The sequence below is a fragment of the Coturnix japonica genome, chromosome 1 (genome assembly GCF_054131305.1).
Source record: "Coturnix japonica strain WE chromosome 1, WE-NBRP24, whole genome shotgun sequence".
In the NCBI taxonomy this organism is placed as follows: domain Eukaryota; kingdom Metazoa; phylum Chordata; class Aves; order Galliformes; family Phasianidae; genus Coturnix; species Coturnix japonica.
Genome location: NC_140663.1, coordinates 31,168,671 through 31,194,106, shown reverse-complemented (window position 1 = coordinate 31,194,106; position 25,436 = coordinate 31,168,671). Strand labels below are relative to the sequence as shown.

The 25,436-nt window shown below is 41.6% G+C and overlaps 1 protein-coding gene across 10 annotated transcripts in view; it reads left to right on the top strand.

Moving 5' to 3' along the window:
* The first annotated feature begins 14,986 nt into the window (after window positions 1-14,986).
* The window catches only part of GRIP1 (glutamate receptor interacting protein 1), a 278,059-nt gene continuing 267,609 nt past the window's right edge, over window positions 14,987-25,436 (top strand). For 7 of the 10 annotated variants that reach the window (XM_085514711.1, XM_085514690.1, XM_085514661.1 and 4 more), the window contains exon 1: window positions 14,987-15,273. In XM_085514711.1, the coding sequence (XP_085370837.1) occupies window positions 15,219-15,273 (55 nt within the window). In that variant the 5' untranslated portion in view covers window positions 14,987-15,218. The remainder of the gene's footprint in view (window positions 15,274-25,436) is intronic. The other 3 variants (XM_015856439.3, XM_085514673.1, XM_085514682.1) reach the window with 3 other exon arrangements.

Genomic DNA, 25,436 nt, shown 5'->3' with positions numbered 1-25,436 from the left:
TTTTCTTGTTTGCATCCTTGGAAAGAAATTCCTCTTAGTTTAAAGGGAGCCTTTAAATGGCAGCATTAGTTACAGGAGATGTAGTAGTAGCAAAATGGCAACGTATTATTTCACCTTTAAAAACTGCCATTCTTATATCCAGTCTTCCAGCGTGATTATGTTCCAGCAAAACCTCACACAAATCAATCCAAGATTGATAGTTTGTACTATGAGTTTTACTACTGGGAAGGAAATAACGTATCTCCATTCTTATCATTTTTACACCTTTGTGGATGTATCTGTACCAAATGGAAAGGAGCTCTCTTATCTGCTCAGAGACTGCTGTACAAAAAAGCAATACTGCTCCTGGATAAAATAGCTACTTTCCAATAGTGTGGGGAAAGGATGACAGTGGCCATGATATCCACGTGCCTGTAACTGTCTGTGTTTTGCTGACATCTTTATTTACACGTCAAGTAAAAAGATGAATCTCCCATTTCTAAAAAAAAAAATATGATGCTGTGAAGTGGTTGAGAACTGGTTTTAGCACCTTATTTCCCCACCACTATCTTAAATTAGTCCAAAGTCTTATGCTTGCTTAATCGGCTTATAAATATAGACTGCTTCCGTTTCTCTGGCTACTTTCCACATTATTGGCAGGTTTCAAAGGATGGGCAGGAGGAAGAAGCATGCTGACAACGCCTGTACTTTCTGTGAATGTTTCATTTATTGTAACCATTAATTCACAGACATTTCAGCTCTGAAGCATTTGTTTCTATAGCCATCATATCACCGTTTCTCCTGCCTCAAATCCTTTCCAGCTCCTCCTTTAAGGAGGTCCTGGTTGTACCACATCTTCTTTGTGAAGAGAGAGAAACAAAATAATGTCTTGAATGGCTCTGGATTTGAAGGAACCAAGTGTCTCACTTAATCCTTTGTGCACTTAATCCTTTCTTGTGCATAATAATATCCACCAAGGATATTATTCACTTCAGGACTAAGATACCTAAATGTCCATATCTCTACATGGATGCCTACATGCAGGTTTGATGTACTTGTTATGGCATGCAGCCATCTACCTTTAGATTTGAAAATCTGAACTTAATTCCTCTATGAGACTCATCACCAGGCTCCAGTTTTATCATTTTGGACCATACTGGGTCTGCCCTTCTAACAGTGCTTCCAAAATAGCTGTAGTAGGACATTGCATGCAATAGGAAGACTAGAAAAATGCATTCAAGGAATTTGGTTTTGAAACATGAAGGTTTAGGGCACCTTGAGCACATCATCTATTGCTTTGGAAAACAATTGGGCTTTAAGTAAGCGGAGTATAAATTGGACAAGATCAAATCGATGTGGTCTGGCTAATGCAAGTTGGAGGGATCTCTAAGACGGGTTGCCCAAAATATTTGGCAGGACTAAGTAGACACTTTTGACTGTTATTTTTTTCTCCTACCTCGCTCCCCAGTGCCCACACCAAGTACAGACTGCAGCACACAAAGATGGGACCATTGCTCATCCGTGACTGTTGGCGAGATGGAAGGCACACCACTACCTAACTTGTCTGATGGTTAGGAAAGCCATAAATACAAAAATAAGCTCGATCACCAACATCTTTTAAAGTAGGTATCCTAAACTGAAAAGCCTTGGAAAGTGTATGTTGGATACCTTAAATTATATTTGGCAATGTATTTAATTTCCCCTTTCACACAACTTACTGCCAAATAAATTGGTAAGAACCAGCATCAAGGCTCATCTTGTGATAAAACTGAGATTTCTGGCTGTATGTACACCATCCCTCTTATACAGCCAGGGGGGCTTTGTTGGAGTTCACCTGCTGAGGAAATACAATAATTTATCATGTGCAAACACACAGAGGCTGTTTAGATCTGGAAATGTGTAGCTGCATTAGCACGGCACTGCCCTGAGCTAATGCAGTCTTCAAACACACTTGAACTGCCCCGAGCCCTGAGCTCCTGCATCTGCCTTGTGCTCTGGCCTGAGGACTCACTGGCTCAGGTTTGCTGTGATCATGTGCTTTGTTATATGGTAGGAATTTGGCCTTTGTGTCTAAGTGTAAGTCTGTAGAGGAATTTTAAAAGTGAGCTTCTTTTCTTCAGTTCATCTGTGTCAAAATCTGTTTAATAATACATACATTCAAGACAGACTTCGTTGCTCGTGTGCCAAACTGTACAAACTTTAACATATTCTCTGGCTGTGTAAGTCATTTTTAGACACAGACATTTGCCACCACTCCAATGTCTGGATACACAACTGACTGAAGACATCACATTCACTGTCAGTAGTAGAACCTTTCCTTGGCTACATACAACTTTCTTCTACGAGTTGTTAACTGATACAGCATGATCTCTAGGATGGCTCCTGCTCTCAGAGAAGATGTTTTCAAAGTTCCTTACTTTGTTTAGCAGACTGAACTGATGTGGTCCATTTATTCCCCCTCCGGCATATTATCTCCTCTATGTAAAATGAATTATTGCCTTTTATCCACTGTAACAGTACATTATGCTCAACAGAAGACCCAAGACTTTTAGCCTACATTCCCACAAAGTGTTTTTCCATGATGTCTGAGTGTTTCTAATAGTACTTACTTCACTAACTGGTCATTCGTGTTGTTCTAATAGTATTAATAATTATGTACTTACATGAAAGCTTTATGGGTCTAGTCCCCAAAGGGCGTTACAATCTGAGGGTGAAACTCACTCCCATGCAACTCATTTGCCAGTTGAGAGAATGCAGTGTTTACATGTGATTTCTTGATGCATAGCCCAGCTGTTCAGTGTCTGCCTTGGAGATTTGCAGCGGGACTGCATAAACCCTGGGTAAAACCTGGGTAACAACCTAACTGCTGTCTCACAGAAGGAGTCCCATCCATTTTTAAATCATTCCATTTGTTTGTTAAGTGTGTAAAGCTTACGTTATTTATGTGAGAATCACTTTGCTCAGCCCCTAAATAATGAAATACAACTGCTATTTGACACTCAAAAATAGTATGAAACATTTAAAATTAATTGTGAAAATAGCTTATTCCTATAAAACTTCAGTGGTGTAGTAGAGAAGAAGAATATAAGTATCCTCTCTAAAGTTAAGGCTCTTTTATGCTGATTTGCAGTCAGTATATCCAAGCCCTCTTAAACTCATACTGTCATCTGTTTGTCAGAGGAGAGACTTATACCTATTGAGTCATCAGCTGAGTTTCCAGTAGCAAATGGGTTTTCCCACTTAAGTACCCAGGCAGCCCAATCCTGCTTAGGTTGCAATATCTGATTAAATCGCAGCTTGAGGCTTACACAATAATTGCTATCAGCTTAATTATTTCACCTTATGTTTACCACTCTACTGCTTTTCCACACATCTCTCTCTGGGTATTCATTTTTACCTTTCCAGTTAGAAGACAAAACCATCCAAAAACTATCCAGCACCCAAGAGAAGCCATGAAATCACCCCTCCTGCTTATCCTGTCACATGTTTGTTTCTGAAGGAGATAGTGGGGTATTGGTTGACATACGAGTAGTGTTAAGCTAGTAATCTTTTGTTTTGATGATGATGCTAAAGTGGCTCAGAAAAACTTTTCCCACTGTTTCCAGCTAGTGCATCTGTTGCACTACCTACTGTGTCAGCTTACTTGCAAATGCCTGTATAGATTTTATAATATCACGTTATTGCACCTATTCAATTAGAAAAGCTTTCCATGTGTTTGGCAGAAGTCAGTGATAGATTGCAAAGGGCCTTTCCAGAGCCACTTACAGCTGTCTGGCTGCCTCTTGTGTCTGCCTACCCACTGCTACAGGTTTCTGGGTTTGTATTTTCCTTTTATCTGCTGTGATCACCCACCTGTGAAAGCATGGCTCCCGTTTCTACACATGCTCAGTTGCTCAGCAGGACCCAGACTGGCCCTACACCACCTCCTTTCCCCATTGAGGCCTTGGGGATGACTGGCAAGTGAAGGTGGATAATGGCTGGAGTATGGGAATGGACAGTGGAAAGTCATCTTAAGACTTCTGTTGACATGACAATATGAGAGGAATTCCCATTCTTACCCCTTATTCATTGATGGACCAGCTGTGCATCATCACAGGGAGCAGGGGAGGCTGCACAGACAGCTCCCTTTGCTGGCCTCCAGGAAGGGCCCTGCTGTGAGGTGACCATTGGCTTTAGGGGATCTACATTCAGGCTTTCCTATTGCTCAGCTTGAAGGGTGCAGCCACTGCGTGGTCTGTCCTGCTCCTCCTGGTGATTGCATAGGAAAATGCCAAGCGTTTCCCTATATACTTTTACCAGCAGAATGACACAGGCCGGGAGTCACCTCATCTTTTGATTTATACATATGCATAAATATGAGCTGAGGAGGAGGGCAGTGAGAGCCAAACTGTCTGCACACACATTAATTTCTTTTGTCTTCTCCTTACAAAATCCATGCTGCCAACCATAATCTACCCTTTGAAATCCCTGCAGACTGTCACAGGCCACTTTGTACTTGTCAGCAGGCTGTAGCTTGTTGCTGACCAGTGATACCAAATCTTCTGCTGTATCAATGTCAGAGATTTAAAAAATCCCAAAATCCTCATTTTCTTTTTCTCCCGAATGTCTCTTTCTTAGAGATTTTTTTTTAGGATTTTATTAGCCTATTTTTGGTTCTGTTTGTTTCGTCTCTTTTATTTTGAACAATCTATTCTTATCATTATTACTATTTTTTTTTTCTGCTCGTTCCAATGGAGTGGTATAAATATTTTATCTTAAATGTATTCCAGCAGAAGCACACTGAGCATTTACTGTCTATAAGGGTTAACCCATTAGTGAAAAGGATGCCTGATAAATTGAAAGCGTGGCTCTTAGCCAAGAGGGATCAGTATATTCTGAGCATTCATTTTCAGCCTTAGGAGTGGCAATTCATGTTGCCTGTATCAGATGTGATACAGCTTCTGAAAGAAGCAGCCTCAGAGGCAAATCCTGTACGTTGCTATTCAGAGCGCTGGCCTCTGACTGTACACGTGAATTAAGGGCATTGCTTCCTTATGAAGTTATCACTGTATCTGAAGTTGGAAACTGTAAGTCAGAAGCACAGAAAAACTGTAAACAACTTTAGAACGTTTGTATTCCATTTGCCAAATCTGATGTGGTGCAATGAATGGTGAATGATTTATTCAGCTAATATATTAAGTGCTGTCATATCTTAAATATTTTCAGCCCTATTTTCTTTTTCTCTGACTGCTAAAATCAGTATTAAAGACATGAATCAGATACCTTCAAGGAGCTCTTCATCCAAAAGCATTCCTATTCTTTAGAATGCATGGGAATCACTAATCAAGATGGTTGGAAGTGGATCTGCCATAGAAACAATACATGCTTTAAGGCTAATCAAACAGCAGTTAACCTCCTTGATTTAAAAAAAAATAGACATCCCATACTTCTTTTCTTCATAAATTCATTTTTCTTCATAATCTTTATTGCTTAATTCACAATCTACGAACCGTAATTCAACAAAATTATATTTATTTTACAGTGTGTTAAATTTACATTGGTGTAAACATCTGCATAAAAGCAAAGGAGCAGAATTTAGGACTCTGGCAAATATGGGTGATGCTGAACTTGTAGTCACATTTTTTTCCGAAGAAAAGCCACACAGACCCCCCATTGCTAAAACTGCTTGGATGTACAGGGATTTATGGCTTGTGGGCTACAGCCACTGGGTTGCAGGGAAGCTTTTTTAGGGCCTTTGATTTCTTAGTATGATACTAAACTCGATTTTTAGATGCTTTCTTTCCATATGGTACCACTTCTATTTTCTCTACAAAAGGACTTTATATGTTTAAGTATGGTAAGATGTGCTCACACATGAATATGGCAGGCTCTGAAACAGCTAAACTCTGCATTACTGACGTAATCCTGTTGCTCATAAAGGAAAAGCTCAACATAGTTTAAAGAATGGGAAAAATTTGTGCGTGCCCACAGTAACACATCTTTCATCTATTTCAACTGTGTTTCTAGAGTAGGCCTAATAAGTAGAATGTGCTTGTTCTGAAGTACATGAAGTGCACTGTCAGTATTCATTTTCAAGATTTGCCAGTGGATGTTGCTTGTTGTTGACGAAGGAGCACATTTGTTGACACAGCAAAACACAGAATAATTTCCCATCAAGTGCTCTTTCTTTGCTTTACTTTTCTTACATTTTCTGGCATGGAGAAAAGCACGTCAGTGGCTCACATAGAGCATGCGAGTAAGATTTCCTTTCCCCAGAGTGATTATGCACTCTTGTTATTTCAGCAGTCTATGGAGAAACATCCTATGTATTCACGCAGTGACTTAGGAAAATTATCATTCGTATTGGCTTCCAGCTGTTCAATAGCAGTATATGCCGATCCACAAACAAATTGTAATCACTTTGGGCTTATAATTCACCATTCATTACAACAGCCTTCTTGTTTTGCTTTTCTCCAAAACCAGACAAGATTTGCAAGTTTGGCAAATAAATAGCGACAAAACAGCCTGAAAGAAATTGTATCGCAGGAGGGAAATTAAACCTCCAGAACCAAAATGCCAGCAGCAACAGTTTTCACTGTTGTTTTACATAAATATCTATTTTCTCATTTATTTTGTTTTGCTACATATCCCAAGAGTTGGAACATTTTCTAGTGAATTTCTGGATATCTGTGATTTCTTTGCCATTTATAATGGAAACCCACGGTGGCCTGTAGCCTATGGTGAACTGGTCTTGATATCCTCTTGAAGGACAGCATCCGAACACTGAAATGGCATTCAGCTTTTAACTGTAGGACCTGGAGCAGAAACTGAAGCTGTAAGGTTTTTCAGGTAGCAAGTTGTTGAGTGGGTCAAAATGTTGGTGCAGTTAACAGTTCCTGAGTGAATCAGCAATTGCAACCAGGGTTTTTGGAGCAGCACCTTATAGATTTCTTGTTTCAGTCATGGTAGAACAGATCCAAACATCTCAGCTTTGCAGATCTTCCAACAATTTGTAGTGAGCTTGTTTGCTCTGTTTTTAAACACAGGCAGCAGTTTCCTCTGGAACCCTTCTGTATTTAATGCAGACACTGATTATTTACTCAGCGACCACAAATGCTCCATAAATGTTGAGGTATGGTAGCTGCTGTGTGAGAGTTGGACTGAGTTGATCCTATTTGAAAACTGCTGTCCAAATGGTAGAGGTCTGTGGGGAAAAGGCAGTGGAAACAAGCAATTCCTTTATTATTTCTTGTAATTTTTAATACTAGGTGAAATAAAGAAATCTGTTCTACAGTTCTCTGCCATTGATCAGGTTCTCCTTCTCAGAGGCCTTGTGGTGAACTGTAACATCAGATTAGTTTCAGAGGTCTCGAAGGTGATGGCATTGGTAAACCTGGACTGGTGTAGGGTGTTTTCCCCCCCAGAATACCTAGTGAGACACCAGCCAAGGAGTTGCTGGTGTAGACTGAAGCACTGCATTTAAATCATGTAGTAGCTAACTGGTTGATCTACCCATAGCCACAAAGGGTTAGCTCCAATTTCTGAGCTGGTCCGATTAGACTTTATTTAATGAGATACTTGATTGCATTATAAGGCTGCAGATCCCTTTGTTTGTGAAGTTCTCTCTTTGTTGCTGAGTTGTTTAGACATTACCATTACAGTATTTATGTGTCTGTAATCTGTTCAGTGGGTCACAAATGTGCAAAAAAGGGTTTTTTTTGTTTGTTTGTTTGTTTGGGTTTTCTTGAGTCAGTCTTTGTTGCTACGAAGGCTTTGATAGAGTTTATATTTTTTTATACAGGAGCCTCATAGGAGAGAAAGCAATGAATAGGCTGGAAAATAAAAAGCTCTTTCCCAGGTAGCATAATATTATGTTACCCTCAAGTTGTATCACAGTGAAAATTACTAGCTAGGGAGCATTATTAAAATATGACTTGATATCAATCTCATTACACTATATGAGTGAAAGCTCAAAGCAGTGTGTTTGCATTCGCTGCCATCGAGGTGCCATTTTTGCTGACAGGCATATGTTACACCATTATCATTATCCTGCATTTCTTCGTTTTCTAGGCACTATTATAAGACATCAGCCAACCCTTGAGAAGGCTTCCAGTGCTGAAGAAGCCTGGGTAGCCTCTTTCTGCTCTTTCTCAAAGGGAACTGGGCGCACCCAGCGCCTTGCAGGACTCAGCCTCCTCTGCCAAGCAGCTCCCCACTGTTCCAACTTCCTCAAAGACATACTGCTATTTTAATGTTGGTGGTGGTATTTTTTCCCCTAAACATTTAGGCTCTGTCATAGTAACAGCTACTTTTAGTTCTAAGTTTGTTTTCTTGTTCTTCACATCCTAAAAATGATAATGTTGAAATTTCTTCCCCTCAAACGTTAAGCTCACAGTTTTTAACTTTCTGTAACTATAAGCATTTGCGTCAGTAGTAGTTTGTGAGTCGCTTTTGATTTCCTACGCAAAGGTAAATTATTATATAGATTGTTAAAAAAGATATTTGCAATAGCAATCACATTAATTATGAAGAAGAGGCTCAAGAAAACAAGAGGGACAGCATCAAAACAAGCATTCCCAATATCTTTGTAAAAATTAAGAAGCTAGAAAGAATCATAATGTAACTAGATCACAAAGGGGATCAGTGGTGCAGTTTTCTCTCTACAGATAACTTTAATAGGCTTGCCTGGGTATAAGTCTGTTTAAATAACTGCATGGTCAAAGTCTTTATATTAACAGCTGAATATTTTATTGTCAAAGCCAATCCTAATAGGAAAGTGTTTTTAAGACCCTTAAGCGTAACTCTTATCAAATGTTAACAACTGCTATTTATATTACTATTATAGTTGCCATATTTGAATAATGCTGGAAATAAAGTGGATGCAAAAATAGATGTTCCCCAAGTGTAAGTGCTTGGCTACATACTTTGCTCAAAGTAAGAAAAGCCTTAATAGAGGTCTAATGTTTCTTTTCAGAAGGGTCTGGTCAACATGTAAATCAGTCAGTCAGATGTAAGGAAAAGAGCGTACCCGAGTCTTCTGCTTATATAAAAAAAACACAGGTTCTTCACCATGTCCATGAAAGGTGCTCCTCCACTCAAGTTCTGATTCTTGTAAATTTTTATTCAACTTGCTTATATTTATAAGAAACTGGAACAACATCCATATATAAAATTCTGCAACTGATTCATTTGATAAAGGAAATGAATATTTGTGTGATCGTTTGCGTACAAGACTAAAGAAACAGTATTACTGTCTAGTAATATTGAAACATTGCAATGAACTTGAAACCTACTCATAGTGGTAGCTCTGAAATAGTACTGTTTGATGCAGGATGGCAGGGTGGCTAAGGCATGTTCTAGCATCTAGCTTAAGAACAAAATGCTTAATAAATGGATGGTGTTTGTTAACCAGAAACTACACCTGCCCAAAGGAGAAATGCACAAAATATATTCAGATCTATAGATTTCACAGGCATAGAATCATAGGATTGGTCAGGTTGGAAAAGACCTCAAAGATCACCAAGTCCAACCGCAACCCAACCATACCCTGTATATGTACGCATATATGTATATACGTGTGTATCTATATTTATATATGCAGACAGGTATTTCACACCGTTCATTCTCTGCCATACTTTTCCTTTCCTTAAAGTAAGAGCAGCAATCTTTGAATGTCACTGTAAGCACTGTTCACACAGAACTTTCTGGATTTTCCAGTCCTGGAAGGAACTTTCCACTAATCATACAGTTATGGTTTGTTGTACATCCTCTTGTGGTTCAGGGCTGCTAGCATTGATTAATAGTAATAATTAATACTAAAACAGTGTTTCTTCTTTGTAGAAGACTCATGACAAAATATTTATTTGATGATGCCTCTCCAATCCTAATGTTCTTTGAATGTTTTCAGTGATTTATGTATGAGAATACTTTGCTTTAAAGCAAAATTGTAGGTTTTCTTCCTGGTCTGGTGCAAGGGTTACAAACACATTCTCTAAGATCATTACATTACCTCAAATAGGCTAAGAAAGGATTCTTTCTGATCAGCTCAGTGTTCTGTGTACTGTAGGAAATGAATAGCACAATTCACATAAATTTGCATTAATAATACTGAGTTCCTATCAAAGACTAAATTTAATCTACATTTCAAAAAAAAATCAGTGTGGCCAATATTTCTTCTGCTAGGTAACCTACTTGAGCATCAGCATTATGGCTGCTTGTATGTAGAAATTAAAAACTTCTTTAAGACTTGGGGTAAAAGCAAAAGGGGAGGGGATCACATCAGCATAGTGTCGTGGCTTGACTATCTGTTGCTCCACAGCTTCTGGTCCAGGAAGCAAATGTATTTTCTGAGCTTGCACTGAGCCTTCAAGAACTGGGACCATAGAACTGGTTACACCTCAGTGCTGTAAGTTCATGGCCAGTTCAGCACTGGCAAGTTGCTCTTTCTCAGCGAGGGGGAATGTGTAAGACAATCAATCGTGCGGCTTGTGTGTGGATAATGGGTACAACTAATATGCCTGAAATAGCAGCTGGCTTTCAAATAATGGGCTTCCCAAAGTGTGCTGAGTGTCATTAATGGTATTCATGTCTGCAGGTTGCTTGCCAGAAAAAGTAAGTAAATACATTTATCAGAATTCAGCACAGACAAGCATCAAAGTGAAGCATGCAGGAGAGGTATGTGAAAAAAGTGTATCCACCTTGGGAACTTCAGGGGCCAAACCAACGCTGTTCTGCATGGGCTGCTTTCTGGAGTGGCAGCTGATGGGCTGCAAACAGGGAGCACACAACTGCTGGCTTCACAACCAGCCCTCTCAGAAGCTCACTGCCTCTGCTCAGGCTGCATTCGGAGAACAGGAGCACCTCAAGAAAAATCAAAGTGGTGTTTTATATCTCTCTGTATAGCCACTGAGGCTTACAGGCCATGCAACCTGAGACAGCACAGTGATGATGTGCCAGAATGTGATCATTCTGGCAATGTGTCTCTGCCTCCACAGAGAGTGGTGCTTGCATAAAAGCCATGCTCAGGTTACCTGTAGCTCTTATCTTCACACGGAAGTATTGTGAGTTACACCTGCTCTTTTTCTCTCATTTTCCTTGTCTCTCTATGGAATATGCTTTGGATCATGAAAGACCAAGGGAGAGAGAGGAAATATGTCCCTAAAATGGAAGCAAAATGTCATTCCACTACATGTAGTAACAGTGACGTTTTCATTGGCTACTGTAAAACCAGAAATCACTCCCTGTAATGCCTTCATCACTGAATGTGAAGAAGGGCAGTCACCACAGTCTGGATTTGATACCTACAGTTCAAGCTCTTCTTCAGTCCTCTCCCAAGCCCTTCTGCATCCTGAGATGGACTGGATGATCTCCAGAGGTACCTTCTGCATGTGACTGAGTGTGTTTCCTGGAACAGGGCATATGCAAAAATGAGATGCAAAGTTGTTTGGCAAAGGGTGGAACTCACAACATAACACACACTATATCCTCTTTGCCAGAGATGGGAATGCCTGCAGATGTTGTATGTGAGGTCATTTATGGATTTTTAGTATTGTCACTAATTTAAGCACGCTGGCAATATGGATATATTGGTCAGGGCCTTAAGTTACACCACAAATCATTAGATACTTTCAGACCCTTTTGCATGTGTTTCCTTTGAACTGTTTTAGTTGTCAGAGACGCCTTTTGCAAACAAGAAAGTTTTAAATAATTCCTTTTCTTAAAAAAATAAAAAAATAAAAAAAATCCCTTTTTAGAAAATACTCTGGCTATATTTAGACTTGAGTATCAGGAAGAAAGGGCAGCAGTGAGTTGGACTGTTCATGTCTGTGTAATTTGCTTTTTTCATCACATTGATAATTCTGCAGTCTTTTGCAACAGATTTACAAAACTCATTTATATGCAAACAATGCAGTTATAAGGACTAATTGGAGTATTTTATTTTAGCAGCACATGACAAACAAAATTTGGAACTTAGGCACCACTACCAGTCCAGAGCTTAAAGCCTAAGCATGCAAGGAAATGGTGTCTCTGGTTTTGGGGTAGGTAGCAGAACCAGGACAAGGAAAGTGGCAGCAGGGAGCCTGCAATCCCTCTGGTTTGTGTCTGCTTGGCACAAGGATGTTGGCATGACCAAGTCTCTACAGATTATCCTCTGCTGACTGTAAGCTGGATCTGCTTGTTCAAGGATCTGTGATCCTTACAAATGTTGTTAAAGTGGAAATGGAGAGTTGTTAAAAGGAAATGGAGAAAGTCTTCCTGCCTTCTCCAAACATGAAATGGCCTGTTGGCTAAATCCAAAAGCGTGTTGGTTAGAACATATATTTCTAAAACCACCAGTACATCCTAACTTTCTGTTCACTTGGCAGGCTGCACCTACCAAAACTCGCCTACAATCACTGGAGCACCTACATGTCTGATGCTGAGCATACACAGAATTGCTATCAACTTGCCTAAGCTATCTGTGTGAGCGCCTACCTGCTTCCTCGCCCAGCCTGGGGTGCACAGACAAGTGAACAGTGCCTCCCAGGAGGCCCATCTCCACAGGCTTCCTCCTTTCCTGATGATCTCTGCCACTGTGCCAAAGTGTTGGGGCCACAAAAGGGGTGAGCAGAAGGAAATGTCCTCTGGGCTGTGCAGGGAGAGAGGAACCTCCCCAGGGAGGCTGGAAGCAAATGGCTGCAGGGCTGCAGCAAAGTGCCCTTCTGATTTTTGTGAGTATTTGCTATGAAAAGTGTTAAAACGCATCTGAAAAATCAATTGTTGGTATGCTCTGTCTCAGCTCTGAACTTTTTGAACTGATGCTCTGTAATGTGACAAGTAGCTTTCAAGATAAGGCACCTTTTTCATAAATGGAAAATAAAGAAAGAGAAATACAGCGTGATGCTGTACAGAGTGCAGATCTATTCTGCCCAGCACTCGACTCTGGAGAGATTAGTATCACATTTTAATGAAACTACATCACATTTAATGTGACTTGTGTGCATTAATGCAACCCTCAGCAGGAATGTGTCAATCTCAGAGGTGCACTGGGGGACTTAAAAGGGTCAGAACTCAGCAGCTGTCCTTCCACATGGCACAGGAGATGCTGTGGGACCACCAAGGATACTGCAGTGAGCTCAGACATCTTTCACCAGTTCTGAACAATGTGGATGTTTCTGGTGCTTGGATGACCAGAAAACCTGCAAAAGCTGTAATCTCTTTCTGTTAACAAGTAAAATAAAATGGAATCTCCTCTTCAGGATGCTCCACAGAATAAAACTTTTCCTTGGGAATATTACACTTTCTCTGCTGTGTAATTCCAAGGTGCGTTTACATGTGCTTCAGACGACCTCCAAGCAAGAAGGAAGGATATCTCCTTGAAAATCAAGATTCAATTCATTTAAAATTCTCTAAGGGAAAAAGCTGTGGGCAGAAGAGTTTATATGCCATGGGTGTGAGATGTTCACCAGGAAATGCACATCTGAATCAGGTGACCACTTTCTTCCATTACTAGCGCCGGGATACACAGAAGCAGTTGCTCAGTGTGAAACAGCTCATGTGAGTAACAGAATGCAATTAAATTAACTGGAGTCAGGCACCCATGCCAGCTTTTCCTGTAGCACAGAAATGGGAATTACAGAGTGTCATTGCTTAAAAGGATTTATAAGTAAGGTCTTGCATGAGAGCAGCATATGTATTCCACACGGTGATGCAAATATGTAGTGTGCCTATTCCTGAAAAGCCAGCAATAGTTAGAAAAATAAATAAATAGGGTTTATCCCTCATTTTGATACACATTTCTGGAGCAAATCTAAAACAGCGGCTGTGATTTCATGACTCCCGCAGGACCCTGGAGAATCCCACATTCAGTCCTGGAGGGTTTTTACTTACTTTAAAAGTAATGGTGATATTAAAAAAATAGCTAAAAAATGGCTTCCTGTCAATTTCATGGTGAGAAGGGCCATCTATTACTTTATTCCTCTGACCTGCCTTTTTGCAGAGCTCTGGTGCTGGCCAGAAGTCAACTGGAGGACCAGAAATGAAGTGTTAGGGCTCAGCATTGGTTTTCTTCACCCCTAATGGAAAGGTGAGGAGTAATAGAGGCAGGGGTTAAGATTTAGAACATGGATGGCACATGATCATCTGAAGTTTTATTTCATTCCATAACACTTTAAAGCCCAAGAAGTGGCATAGGTTAGGAGAGTAAGTGTCAGAGCACATTTTTAAAACCAGCAATACAGCTTCTAAAGCAACGCCCTGCAAACCATCTCCTTGCTGTGTGCACTCCAGAAACACATGGGACCACTTTCAGCAGCACATCCCTGCGCAGGTGCTGCCTGTGCTGGGCTGAACCTGGTTTGGTTCGCCACTTTCATAGAATCATAGAATCACATGGACATGGTGGTAGTGGGGTCACGATTGGACCAGATGATCTTAGTGGTCTTTTCCAACCTTCGTGATTCTGTGATTCCAAGGGGTGTTTGTGGTACCAAGGAGCACATCCTGCTTGAGGCATGGGCACCAAGTCAATGCAGAAAAATGACATGTCAGGAAACTATGTTCACAGCAGAAGTTAAAGCTGGGAATGCCTTCACATAAAGATGAAGGACTCACGAATGGCTGTTAGACAATGTAAAATGGCATAATTTCTATAAATGGGAGATTACTGCAAAAAAGAATCCCAACATAACTGCTAGGCACAGGGAAGCAGATACAGCCATCCAACTCCAGAGGTGCCTAGGGAAAATAATAATAATGAGGCATCACATTGCTATCATTATTTTAGATAAGTCAAACCCGACACTCCATAGGTTGGTTTCTTTTATTAATTATTACTTTATTTTTGGTAAAATATAAGTGGAACATTTAATTGCTGTAGCGCTGGTCTGCTCTTAGGTCATGGCAGTGTAGGAACAATTTTGGTGGTAAGATCTGAGGCCTTTAGGTCAGGAGGCTGAGGGGAGCGGGCTGCAGCAAGGCCGCACCTGGAGGCGCCCGCCCCGCCCCACCTGACGGGGCAGCTGAGACCTCCGTCCCTCCGCGCTTCCCCCTCCCACAATCCCTCCTCCGCTCGCCCCTCTCCTGTCCCCGGCTGAACCGAGGGGAGCCCGCCCCGCTCTCGGCGTCCCTCAGGCTCCGCCGCCTCCCCTCCCCTCTCCTCCCTTCCCCTCCCCCTCGCGAGGCCGCCGCCCCTCCGCGCTGCCCGCCCGATCCCCGCTTCCCCCCGCCTCCCGCCGCCCAGCCATGAGCGCCCCGCCGCACTGAGCAGCACGCGCGGAGCCATGCCGGGCTGGAAGAAGAACATCCCCATCTGCCTGCAAGCCGAGCAGGAGCGAGGTGAGAGCTCGGGGAAAGAGAAGAAGGGAGGAGGGCGGGTGAGGGGCTGCTGCTGCATCGGCGGTGCTGGGCGGCCCCGAGCCTCCTGCGGCCGCGGAAGGAGAGCGGCGCCGGGGGCGGTGGCTGCGGGGGTCGGGGCTCCGTTCCGCTGGTGGCAACTAACTTTTGTCTGCCGGCCCCGAGCCGGGCTCCTGGGTGAGCAGCGCCACTTCGTGCAACTTCCCAGCGTGGGGCAGCGACCCCCGCCCGGGAGCGGTGGGTTCCCCGCCTCTGCTTGCGGGGAAAGGGGCCGTGCCTTCCGCGCATCCCCGGGCACTGCCGGGGTCCTGCTGAGCCCAACACGGACAGACGGCGGCCGAGGGGCGGTCTCGGGTCTCCCAGCCCTGGCTGCGTGTTCCTGGGCACTGTTCAGAGTGAGCAGGTTCTGTTTGCGGGTGACTCGGTCCTCCCCACAAAGAAGGCTTCTACCTCCGGAGGTTATCATGGCTCTGCCTTACGGTCTGTGTAAGTCAGAGGGAAAAGGGTCGGTGTATCTACGTTTGGGAACTTCCAGGTCTGCCCATCCTCTTCCACCTGCTTCAGACCCTCACGTTCCATGGCAGCGTGCGAAGCCGTGAAGTAGGACAGTCATTTTATATCTGCTGCCTTATTGGAGAGAAAATTGTCCTGCTACGAACAGAAATTGACCAAAAAAAAGAGGAGGTTTGGTTTGCTCTGTGAAAGTGCTGTGTTCCTGTGCTGGAGGTGGACTGCCTCGGAGCTGTGCCCTGCTCCTTGTTGTAAGTCCTGCCTTAAGGGGCGGCTGCTGGCAAACATATGACGTAATCAAAATAGTAAGTGAGGTGGGAGCAGGTATCTCGCCTGCGAGAAGCTGTTTTGTCTCTCTCCTTAGAAAATGCGGTCACTACTGAAATGTGAGGTTGAATGTCTTCACGTCAGGAATGTCTGTGCAGCTGAGGAATCGCAGCAGCAGGATAGAAGACAGTTGTCAGAATGTATCAGATGCTTTTACAGATGGGGAAACTTTAAAGAGGGTCTAATCTGTGCACGTCAGAAATGGGGAAGATTTTCTCCTTTCATTCCACATAAAGGATGTGTCGGGAGCTGTGCTCATCTTTGCTGGAAGCAAGCAGTGGTCAAGGCTTTGATGGGTCTAATGCTGGCTAGAACACTGGTTTCTTAACCATTCCTGTCTGTTAATACGCTTATTTAATCTTTCCTTTTCAGTTTGGAAGTGGATAGGTTTATATTACAATAACGTTAGCACTGTGATGCTTCTCGTTGCTCTGTTTCCGCTGTGTAAATAAAAGAGCTCTTCTGTGCCTGAAGTAAATGATTACTTCCTGAAGTATGTTTCATTGCATGGTGTTGTAGTTTAGCTAATCATTGAGCAGAGCTCCAGTTACGGGAACTCTTCTTCTTTATATTAATATATATATATATATATATATATATATATATATATAAAATGGTCCAAATTGTTAATCAGCACTGAATTTAACTGTCCTTGGCCATAAAGGATAGATGAAATAAAGCTTTCAAACTAGCCAGAAAAATGACCAGTGCAGTAATGAATTGAAGGTATATCTTTAGCTAATGTAGAAGTTTAGCATGGCATGGAGTTAAAAGGCAATTACAGATACGGTTAAATTCTGGTTCAGAGCCAGTTGTGCTAACATCCCCCTCTGCTGTTTCTGGAACATATTTCCATTCCGATGCTCTGCAGAGCACTTGAGTTGCGTTGTGCTATGAGGGACTTTGGTGAATGTCAGTGCTGTTGTTTTAAACAAAAATTGCATCCATCTTTCAATATTCTGTGATTTATGTATGGAATAGCACTGGATATAAAACACATACACTTCACATTATAGAATGTCACATAGAAGCACGGCGGTATATGGGATATGAAGTATCCATTTATCTGTCCCAGGTTCTGGTGGATATTGAATAATAATACATACATAGAATATTTTTATCCCTTCAGTGCAAGGAGCTCATCTGCATTGAACCCTGCAGATGCCAGTAGGACAGTGGCAGTACTTTGGCTGTATGACAGCCCAGCATCCCTCTGTCAGCTCATGCCAGTGATCAAAAGTGGTAAACTAGTGAGTAGTTTAACAATCCTGGTTCATCTGTGTGTCTTCCATGGCTCTACTCTTCAGTCTCAGCTTTATTGTATCCCCTGATCCACATACATCTTCTCTGTCGTAACAGTGTTAGTGCACAGCCTTAATTTCAAGTGTAGGTCTAGATATTGTAGCAGCAGGTTGAAAACAGAAAAGGAGAGGGTGCTGGAAGGGTGTGAGAAGGGGGAAGGAGAGTTTGGCTGTCACATGTGTCCGTATAGAGCTGTCTGTGCACCTGTCCCTGGCTGTGGGAAGGAGAACAGTGGTGAGCACTGAAATGTGGGGCTGAGAGGTGGGTGGCTTTGCTAGAGCAGCTGTGGGGGTTGAGTGGGTACCTCAGAGTCAGGTGTATCCCCATGGTGCTGTGGAATGGGAAGCTCCCTTGGTACAATATTGCTTTGGGAACGTGTCAGATGGCTACTGTGTCACCTAGTGCGCAGCTGCATGTTGCTCAACAAAATGTCTACGAAACTTCATTATTTTTATGGGAAGAGCTGTCAGGATATTGGATACAATGATGCCAATGCATGGGTGTGCTGCGTGCTCTGAGCAGGGTTATTGTAGCGTATCACTATCCTTGTTTGCCCCTTCCTTGCTTCAGAGCTTTTCTTCTGTGTTGAATGCTTGCCTCAAAACGTCCTTTGCTCAGCCCTTCGTTGTAGTTCCTTCAAGCCCTGCGCTGAAATGGAGCTTATCCAAAAACTTGACCAAACAAGAATTTTGCTAATGGAAATTGGCCAGTTGTCCTAAAATGGTATAACACAGAAGCGGTCAACACTGTTAATTCACCTTGGCAAACATTGACACCCTGATGAGTGAAGGAGAACAACACGGCATGTACCACCCCCATACTCTGCGTCTCTCAAAATGGCGCAGTGTGATTTCTTTTTTGTTTGACGCCAATCTAATCCTGTTATAAACCAACTGAAATGCTCCTTGAGGTGACATCTGAGCAAATACTTTGAGAAGAAAAATGTTCCCAGAGTTAATTTTGCTCGTTATCCCTTCCAGTCAAGTTAAATGAAGGTATTTTATGGAACTCCTGATTCAACCTTATAACTGATCAAGTTTGACAGGAGTACAGAAAATAAGCTTTGCATATTTTGTGTTTTCACCGAGGGGCTGCTTGGCATCCCTTAATGTACATGGTTATTAATTATAAGAACGCATCTAAGTATATACTTTGATCTTGCCGATAAAACCAGGTTATTATTATTATTTAAATCTAGTATGCCCTCCGTAGATGTTCTGCTTCTGTTCTCAGCACAGTAGCCTGGTTATTTTGAGGATGAAGGAAAGACAACGTTTTTTATTCTCCTGCCCATCCATTTATACCTCTTAATTTCTTTTGGCCAGGGAAATAAATTGAAATCTAGGAAACATTTTAAAGCCCTGCACTCAAGGATTAAAGAATACACATTACTTTGTGAATCTTGCCTCAAATACAAAGCCCGTGTGCTTTTCATGGAAGATGTTGTGACAACGTATGTCTGTCTCTGAGCTCGCTGCTGTGTGAGCTTGTCTGCTTATTTTAAACTGGGAGATAATCATTTTCTTAGATAAGTGAGAGATACTGTCCTGTTATTAGACTTAATTGTGTTATTGAAGCTTAGCAACTTACATTCGATCAAATGAGGCAGCTTTAGCAGGGGATATGCTTTGTGCTCTTCCTGGATGCAAGTTAAAAAATATTAGCTTATGTTTCAACGCAAAAGGATGAGGGTAGTTGTTCATTGTCTGTAAGCTGAGGCCTAATAAGGTAAGAGGAAACTCATCCTTCTTGGGCTTAAGTGAGACCTCAGAAGCTGAAGAAAGCAAGCTGAAGACCTGGTGCTTGCAGCCGGTTGACTTTGGGATGTTGGGAAAATTGGGTCTGGAAGTATTGTTCAAAGGCTTTCTGTGTTTCTTTATCTGTTGTCTCATATGTGTGCCCTGGGTTTATGTGGGAAGATTTTGGCAGCTGGTGCCTGCAGGGGTGCCCTCTGAGCGGAGCAGAGAGCATGGAGGAGCAGTGGATACAAAGTGCTATCGGCCGACTACAGCCAGTGCTCACTGTTCCCCTGCATGCTTGAGGGGAGGCAAAGTAGAGGTAGATGAGGGAAAGTTGTTAGCTTGCTTTTAGTTCTCAGTGCTCTGTTGAGTTGTGAACGGGAAACAAATTGCATTAATCTCTTTGTGCTGTGCCTATTTCGTCTGTGACAATACTTGATGAGTGATGTTTCTGTCCGTATCTCAACCCTTGAGCCCTCTAGTACCGTGTTTTCTCACCCTGTTCCATTGAGGAGGGGCAGTGGGAGTGGTGTGGTGGAGCTCATCTGCCCATGAGGGTGAGACCACCGCAATGTGTCATGTGCTTCCCAAAAAGTCAAATCAGAAGTCAAATGAATCCTGCACAGCTGGTCTTTCTTCACTTGATAGCCTGAACAGTGAGGAAGGTCACTTACTGCTCTGGATGAGTAGGATAGGGTGACACTCAGCATGCAGAGGACACAGGAGCTGCGTTGACTTCTTCATTCCTTCTTATAACCAGCTGGGTCCAAGACACAGGGATGAGAAAGAGGTGGTGATTGCTCCCCTGTGTCCTTTTAGCATGAAAGGAATGGAGAATAAGCAAAAACCGTTTATATCTCTGGTGATTTGCACAGTCACATCAACAGCATTTTATGATCTGAAGTGTTAAAATAATTCAGTAACTTTCAGAATCTTCATGAAGATGCAGCCTTTCCTGAATGCTGGGAGATGACCATCTACTGTGTCTGGATCATAAGCAGGTTTTTCCCCATACAGAAAAAAAGATGTGATATACTGGCTGCATTTTTTTTTTTCTTTTCTTTTTTTTTTTTTTTTTTCTCCAAGAGCAAAACAGTTTTTGCTCATGTTCATTAAAAATGGAGAATTAGATTCGGTCTGGGAATTTACTAGCAATGAATAATGATTTATTGATGTGGCAGCAAACGCTCCAGCTTCTCTCAAAGAACAGCAACGTGTACAATTGGAAGCACTAACAATATTTGTCGATAATGGGCACAGTTGCTTTTGCAGGTGTCTGGGAGCTGTAAAGAGCATCAGCTCTAAGCACGAGTTCTTGATGAAAGAATTTCCTGTGCACTTGTACTTCACAGGGAAGCGTAACCTGAAGCACGGTTTGTGTTCCCTCAGTAATTCAGAAGCAGACAACTTTCCTTGAATCTCAGCACATTCCTACTTTGCTCCGCTGTTGTTTGTTTGCTTTTTTATATCATTCAGAACTGACTGAGCTACCAATGCTCGTGGTTCTCCATGAGGAATGGTCAAGGCTGTGTTACTCAAGTGGCTGCAGTAGGCATGTCTTGATAGTCCACATTCTCCAGATTGCTTGTATCTGATCCCTGTTTAATCCTGCTAGTGTCTACAGGAAGGGGAAAAAAATCCCACACCGAGTCAGCACAGGTTCTTATGATCACGCCTGTGAAATTCAGTGTTGTTTGAATGTTCTTCCTAAGTCATTTGTATTTATGTCCGTCAAAATGTCAGTGCACCATCTGTCCTGACTATGCAAAAACAGACTTATGAGATGTGCCAGCATCCTGCGTGAGGACAGTTGGGATCACCTGCTCAGTATTTAAGTTTGGCAAATTGAGTGTGCTGCCCTATGAAATTCATTTGTGTTGGATTATGTTGGTACCATTTATGCTGGATGCAAATAATCTTGATTACTGTGTCACCTTACTGATTTTTTTTTTCCTTTCTCTTTCCATTGGCACAAGCTGTACTGAGTAGCTGGGCAACACAGACTGTTCTGGCTTGTCCTGTAGTGCGGGCAGCCAGGTTTTATGGCTCTGAATTAAGCTGATGAGCTAATGCTTTTTAAAAAGTCATTTTTGGTGCTATTTCTGCTTTTTCACTAATTCTACATTACCAGTTAGGTGCACTGTGGTGCAAAATTCTTTGCTTATTGTGTATAATGTTATAAGAGGATGTTTGAAAGAAGGAGACTAGTGATATTTTATATGGAATGCTGTTCCCTTTTTTACTTTGGAAATTACTGCAGGAATTGAGAAGGACAGGCATGTAGCCTTCCAGTACTCTTAGGGAGCATATAAACAGGAAGGGAAACAGTCGTTCATGAGTGTGGATAGTGATAGGACAAGGGGGGAATGGTTTTAAACTGAGACAGACTTCTACAGTGGTTGATAATGCATGGGGGGGATAATGTAGGCAGCAAGAAGGAAGGTGCATTGGGTCCCTGTGAGCGGTGACTGTTGTGGCTCAGAGCAGCGGTTCTTTCAGGGTTTGCTAGTGGGAGAGCTCATGAAAAACTCTTATGAACACCTGAGTAACACACCTGTAGACTTCTTAGATTATATTTTTCTCTTTGCATTATTGCCTCTGGTCTGAATACAGTGTCCTTTGTACTGTTGGAAAGATGAGCTTACAGCTCTGCTTTTGTCTTTCACTACTGCTGCTAGCTCCCATTCACCAAAGATCAGTGATGAGATCAGAGCAGCCAGAGGTGTGTTTTGGCATCTGATCTAGGCCAGGATGGTTCCAATAAGTGAATTGCATCAAGCTCCCAACTGCCCCTTGCAATCTCCAAACTGATCTCTAAAACATTGCTAACTGGTAGAATGTTGTCCTCTCCTGTGCTCCTGTCATTGTGCTAGTATTGGGACTTAACTCTGAGACAAGGCTGTAGAGAAACAGCGTGCTATTCAGACAGAGAAAAAAATAATTAAGTTCAATGACAAACAATGAAGCATTTGTGTTGTTTTTGAGATAGGAGCGGGTTATTTATACAACTGCTGGGCAAAAACTACAGTGGTAGTCACACAGAGAATACTCTGGGGAGGGAGATTCAGTGCCTACAGAACGGATGAGACTGCTGTATTCTGGAGGTTAATTTACTTGTGCCAGCAAATGTACCGAGTCCTTGTATTTGCTAGTAGAGGCCGTTTATTAGTCCAAGGTCTCTTCTGAAAAGTTAGGGAAAGCTACTGCCCAAAGATATGTCGCCTTGTTCGCGTATATTTCTGCCAGCTTTATTCTTTCTTGTTTTTATGTTTCTGCTGTTTGTGAATGCGGTGAGATTTGGACATAACCAATGTTAAAGTTTCCTGTTTTGTGAGGAATATGCCTGTAAGTTATTCAACGGTTTTTCTTCTGATTATAATCTTTCCAAACCAGATGAACAGTAGGTGAGACATAGGCTTTAACCAGGTTTTGGTGTACAGTTTATACGTATATTGTAGATTTGGTAGATCGAATAAAAGGAATCTCCTCTCTTTCAGAAACATATTCTGAAATGCTAATTTGCAATGCTTTTAACTTCACCTCTTACTAGGGCTGCTTGCAAAATGTGAAGGAGCCTGATAAACTTGCCGGATTTGCATGTTATAAGTGAAGCAGTTGATGAAATGCTTTGAGCTGGGGTACGTGCCTCTGTATGGAGAGGGGAGAGAGGTCTATGGGCACAAAAACCTATATGGATGACAGAAGGCTAATTCAGGAGTTTTATAGTTGTGGCTCTTGTGAGTCAATAACTTACTGGACTCAAATATACTGTTAGTAGCAAAAAGCCCAAACCAACCCCGTCGTCACGCTTCAAGCACAGTGTTAAAACACGGCTGGTGAGTTTTCTTGTGTGTGACCTGATTGAACTAATACATTTTGTAACTTAACTTTCATTCTTCATTTATTTGAACATTATTTGGTTTTAGCGTTCCCAGGGTTTTCTGTCATTACTAATGTTGGGAAAAATGATGCACTGATTCTGGCTTTTCTTCTGGTCTCTCCTCTTTCCTGTGCCTTATTTGAATGTACTAAGCCTAAAGATATTTGAAATCTCTCATCTGCCTGAGTGTCCACAAATTTAGGCATGTACCCACACCTGCATTTGTTTAAAGAAACAAGACATTAAAAACATAGATCCCAATGGAAATGCTATATATTGTAATAGCTCATCATTCTGCTTAGGTACGTTTTAGATGTGTTCACTGCTATTTGTTTAAATATTTAGTGTGAACTGATTCATGCCTTTTAGAAGACTTAAATATGAAAAGAGCCTTAATTTTCAGATGAATGACCTTCTGCCATTCAATATAAATTTTTCAAACCAAGTAAAAAGAAGGTTCAGCTGCTGGCCCTGTATTATATTTTCTGCTTTTGTTGAAGAGCAGAGCGATAGGCAAGCTGTGACTTGTACTCCTATGCACATATTGCTTTTTTGTCAAGTAATTTGAGGCATTTTAAAGAGCCACCTCTTAGTATCTTATGATGACCTCCTTGGGAAGGTGGCTTAAATATAGGAAATGTCCTCAAAGTTGATTTATGGAGTTCCAGGTCATCTGAAAAAAATTGTTTTATGATACTTTGTTTTTCCCAGCTCTTAATGTACATTAGGTGAGTTTGGACATTTCCTTCCTCTTCCATCACTCTTTGTTATTGTTGTGTAGTTCCACACTGTTTCATTCAGTGTGTTTATGTGGAACTTTTGAATGTTCTAATTGCAGACTCTGGATTTTATGCAGTTATGTGAATTTCTTTTATATTGCCTTGATCATTTCTGTGCAGTTATGATACATGGGGTTGTAAAGCTACATGCGTTTTAGGGTTTGCAATGTTAAAGATACGCATTTCGATCGCATTTATAAGACATCTTCTGTGGCGCACTCTATGGATGAAGGAGCATAGGTGAAGTTCTGTTCCTGAAATTCGCAAGCTGTGTTTTGTGATAGTATTTGGCCTCAATAGCACGCCAAGGACTACAAGAAAAACAAAAATTTGTCATGAACTGGTGATTTGTCAGAGAGATGTTTATCATCAGAGTAGGCACATAGAAGGACTGAGTCAGTAATCTGGCCTTCACAAACTCCTTCAGCCAGCAATGAATTTAAAAATACATGTTTTTCTGGATTAGATCACAATGCTTGGGAAAGTGCTAGGCTCTAACTGTTTGAATGGGTGATGCACATGGAGCCAATTCGTTTGATGCCAATCTTAGAATGATCTTTAAGTTGAGGCCACTGAAACCTTTGGCAGTTAAGTGGATGATACTTGAGAATGGATAATCCTTTTGAAGTCAAAGTGCTTAAAATTAGGCTCATAAGTTATGTGCTTAACTGGATCAAAGGCTAATTATAAAAAGAAACTCTTTATTTTGTTTAATTAAAGATCATTCTTGCGATACTAATGCCTGTATCTGTTCTGTGGGAGAAAGAGCCAGAGAAGAGATATAAAAGGTCATAATTTTTCTCTTTTTGATTCAAAGTGTTTTTTCCTGTTCAATATGTAACATATGTATTTCTTTAGTGGTATTCCTTTGATTCTTTTTCATATTTGTTGGAAGCAAAGTTAAATGTGTTTAACAATAACATACTTTCTTCTTTTCTTTATGGTGGAAAAAACATGTTTTCCATTCATTGTAAGGTGTCTCATCGTGCATACAAGTAATAGGCAAGAAGGTATGATCAGAGCCAGCAGCTCTACCACCTGAAGTGGCACGTGCTATTGATGAGAACAGCTCTGAGATCCAAGTGTGTTTTTGGAGTTGCCTGATTCATTATCACAGAAAGGCTGTTATGTACCAGAAAAGGAGGAAGAGTCTTTGGCAGGGTGAAGATGCTGAAGGATGTTTTTTTTCCAAGCTTGTCTTCCATGTGTGGATTCAAAAAACCCCGATTTTTCCCTTTTCTTATTTAAGTAGAACAGCCCTCGAAGCAGAAGCAATCAATTTACAGAATAGAGTAGCATTGTGGTTGAAATAGGTGGGAACTTTCTGTTATGTCATCCAGGTATCTGAGCTGTTGGCATTTGGGACAGCTGCCACTTCTGTGTTATTTCATCCCATGTGAGATTCCAGAAGCATCCAAAGGAATGAGAGGATAACGTCTTGAGAAAGAAGGCTCTAAATACTGTGGAGCTGTTGCTGTGGATTGTCCTTCAGAGAAGCTTGGAGGAGGAATAGCAGCGATGCAGTTTTGTGCTTCATACCTTAATTCTTAGGTAGGAAAATGGGCATGGTTTTGGGTAATCATTGCTACTTTGTCTATGCATTCCAGT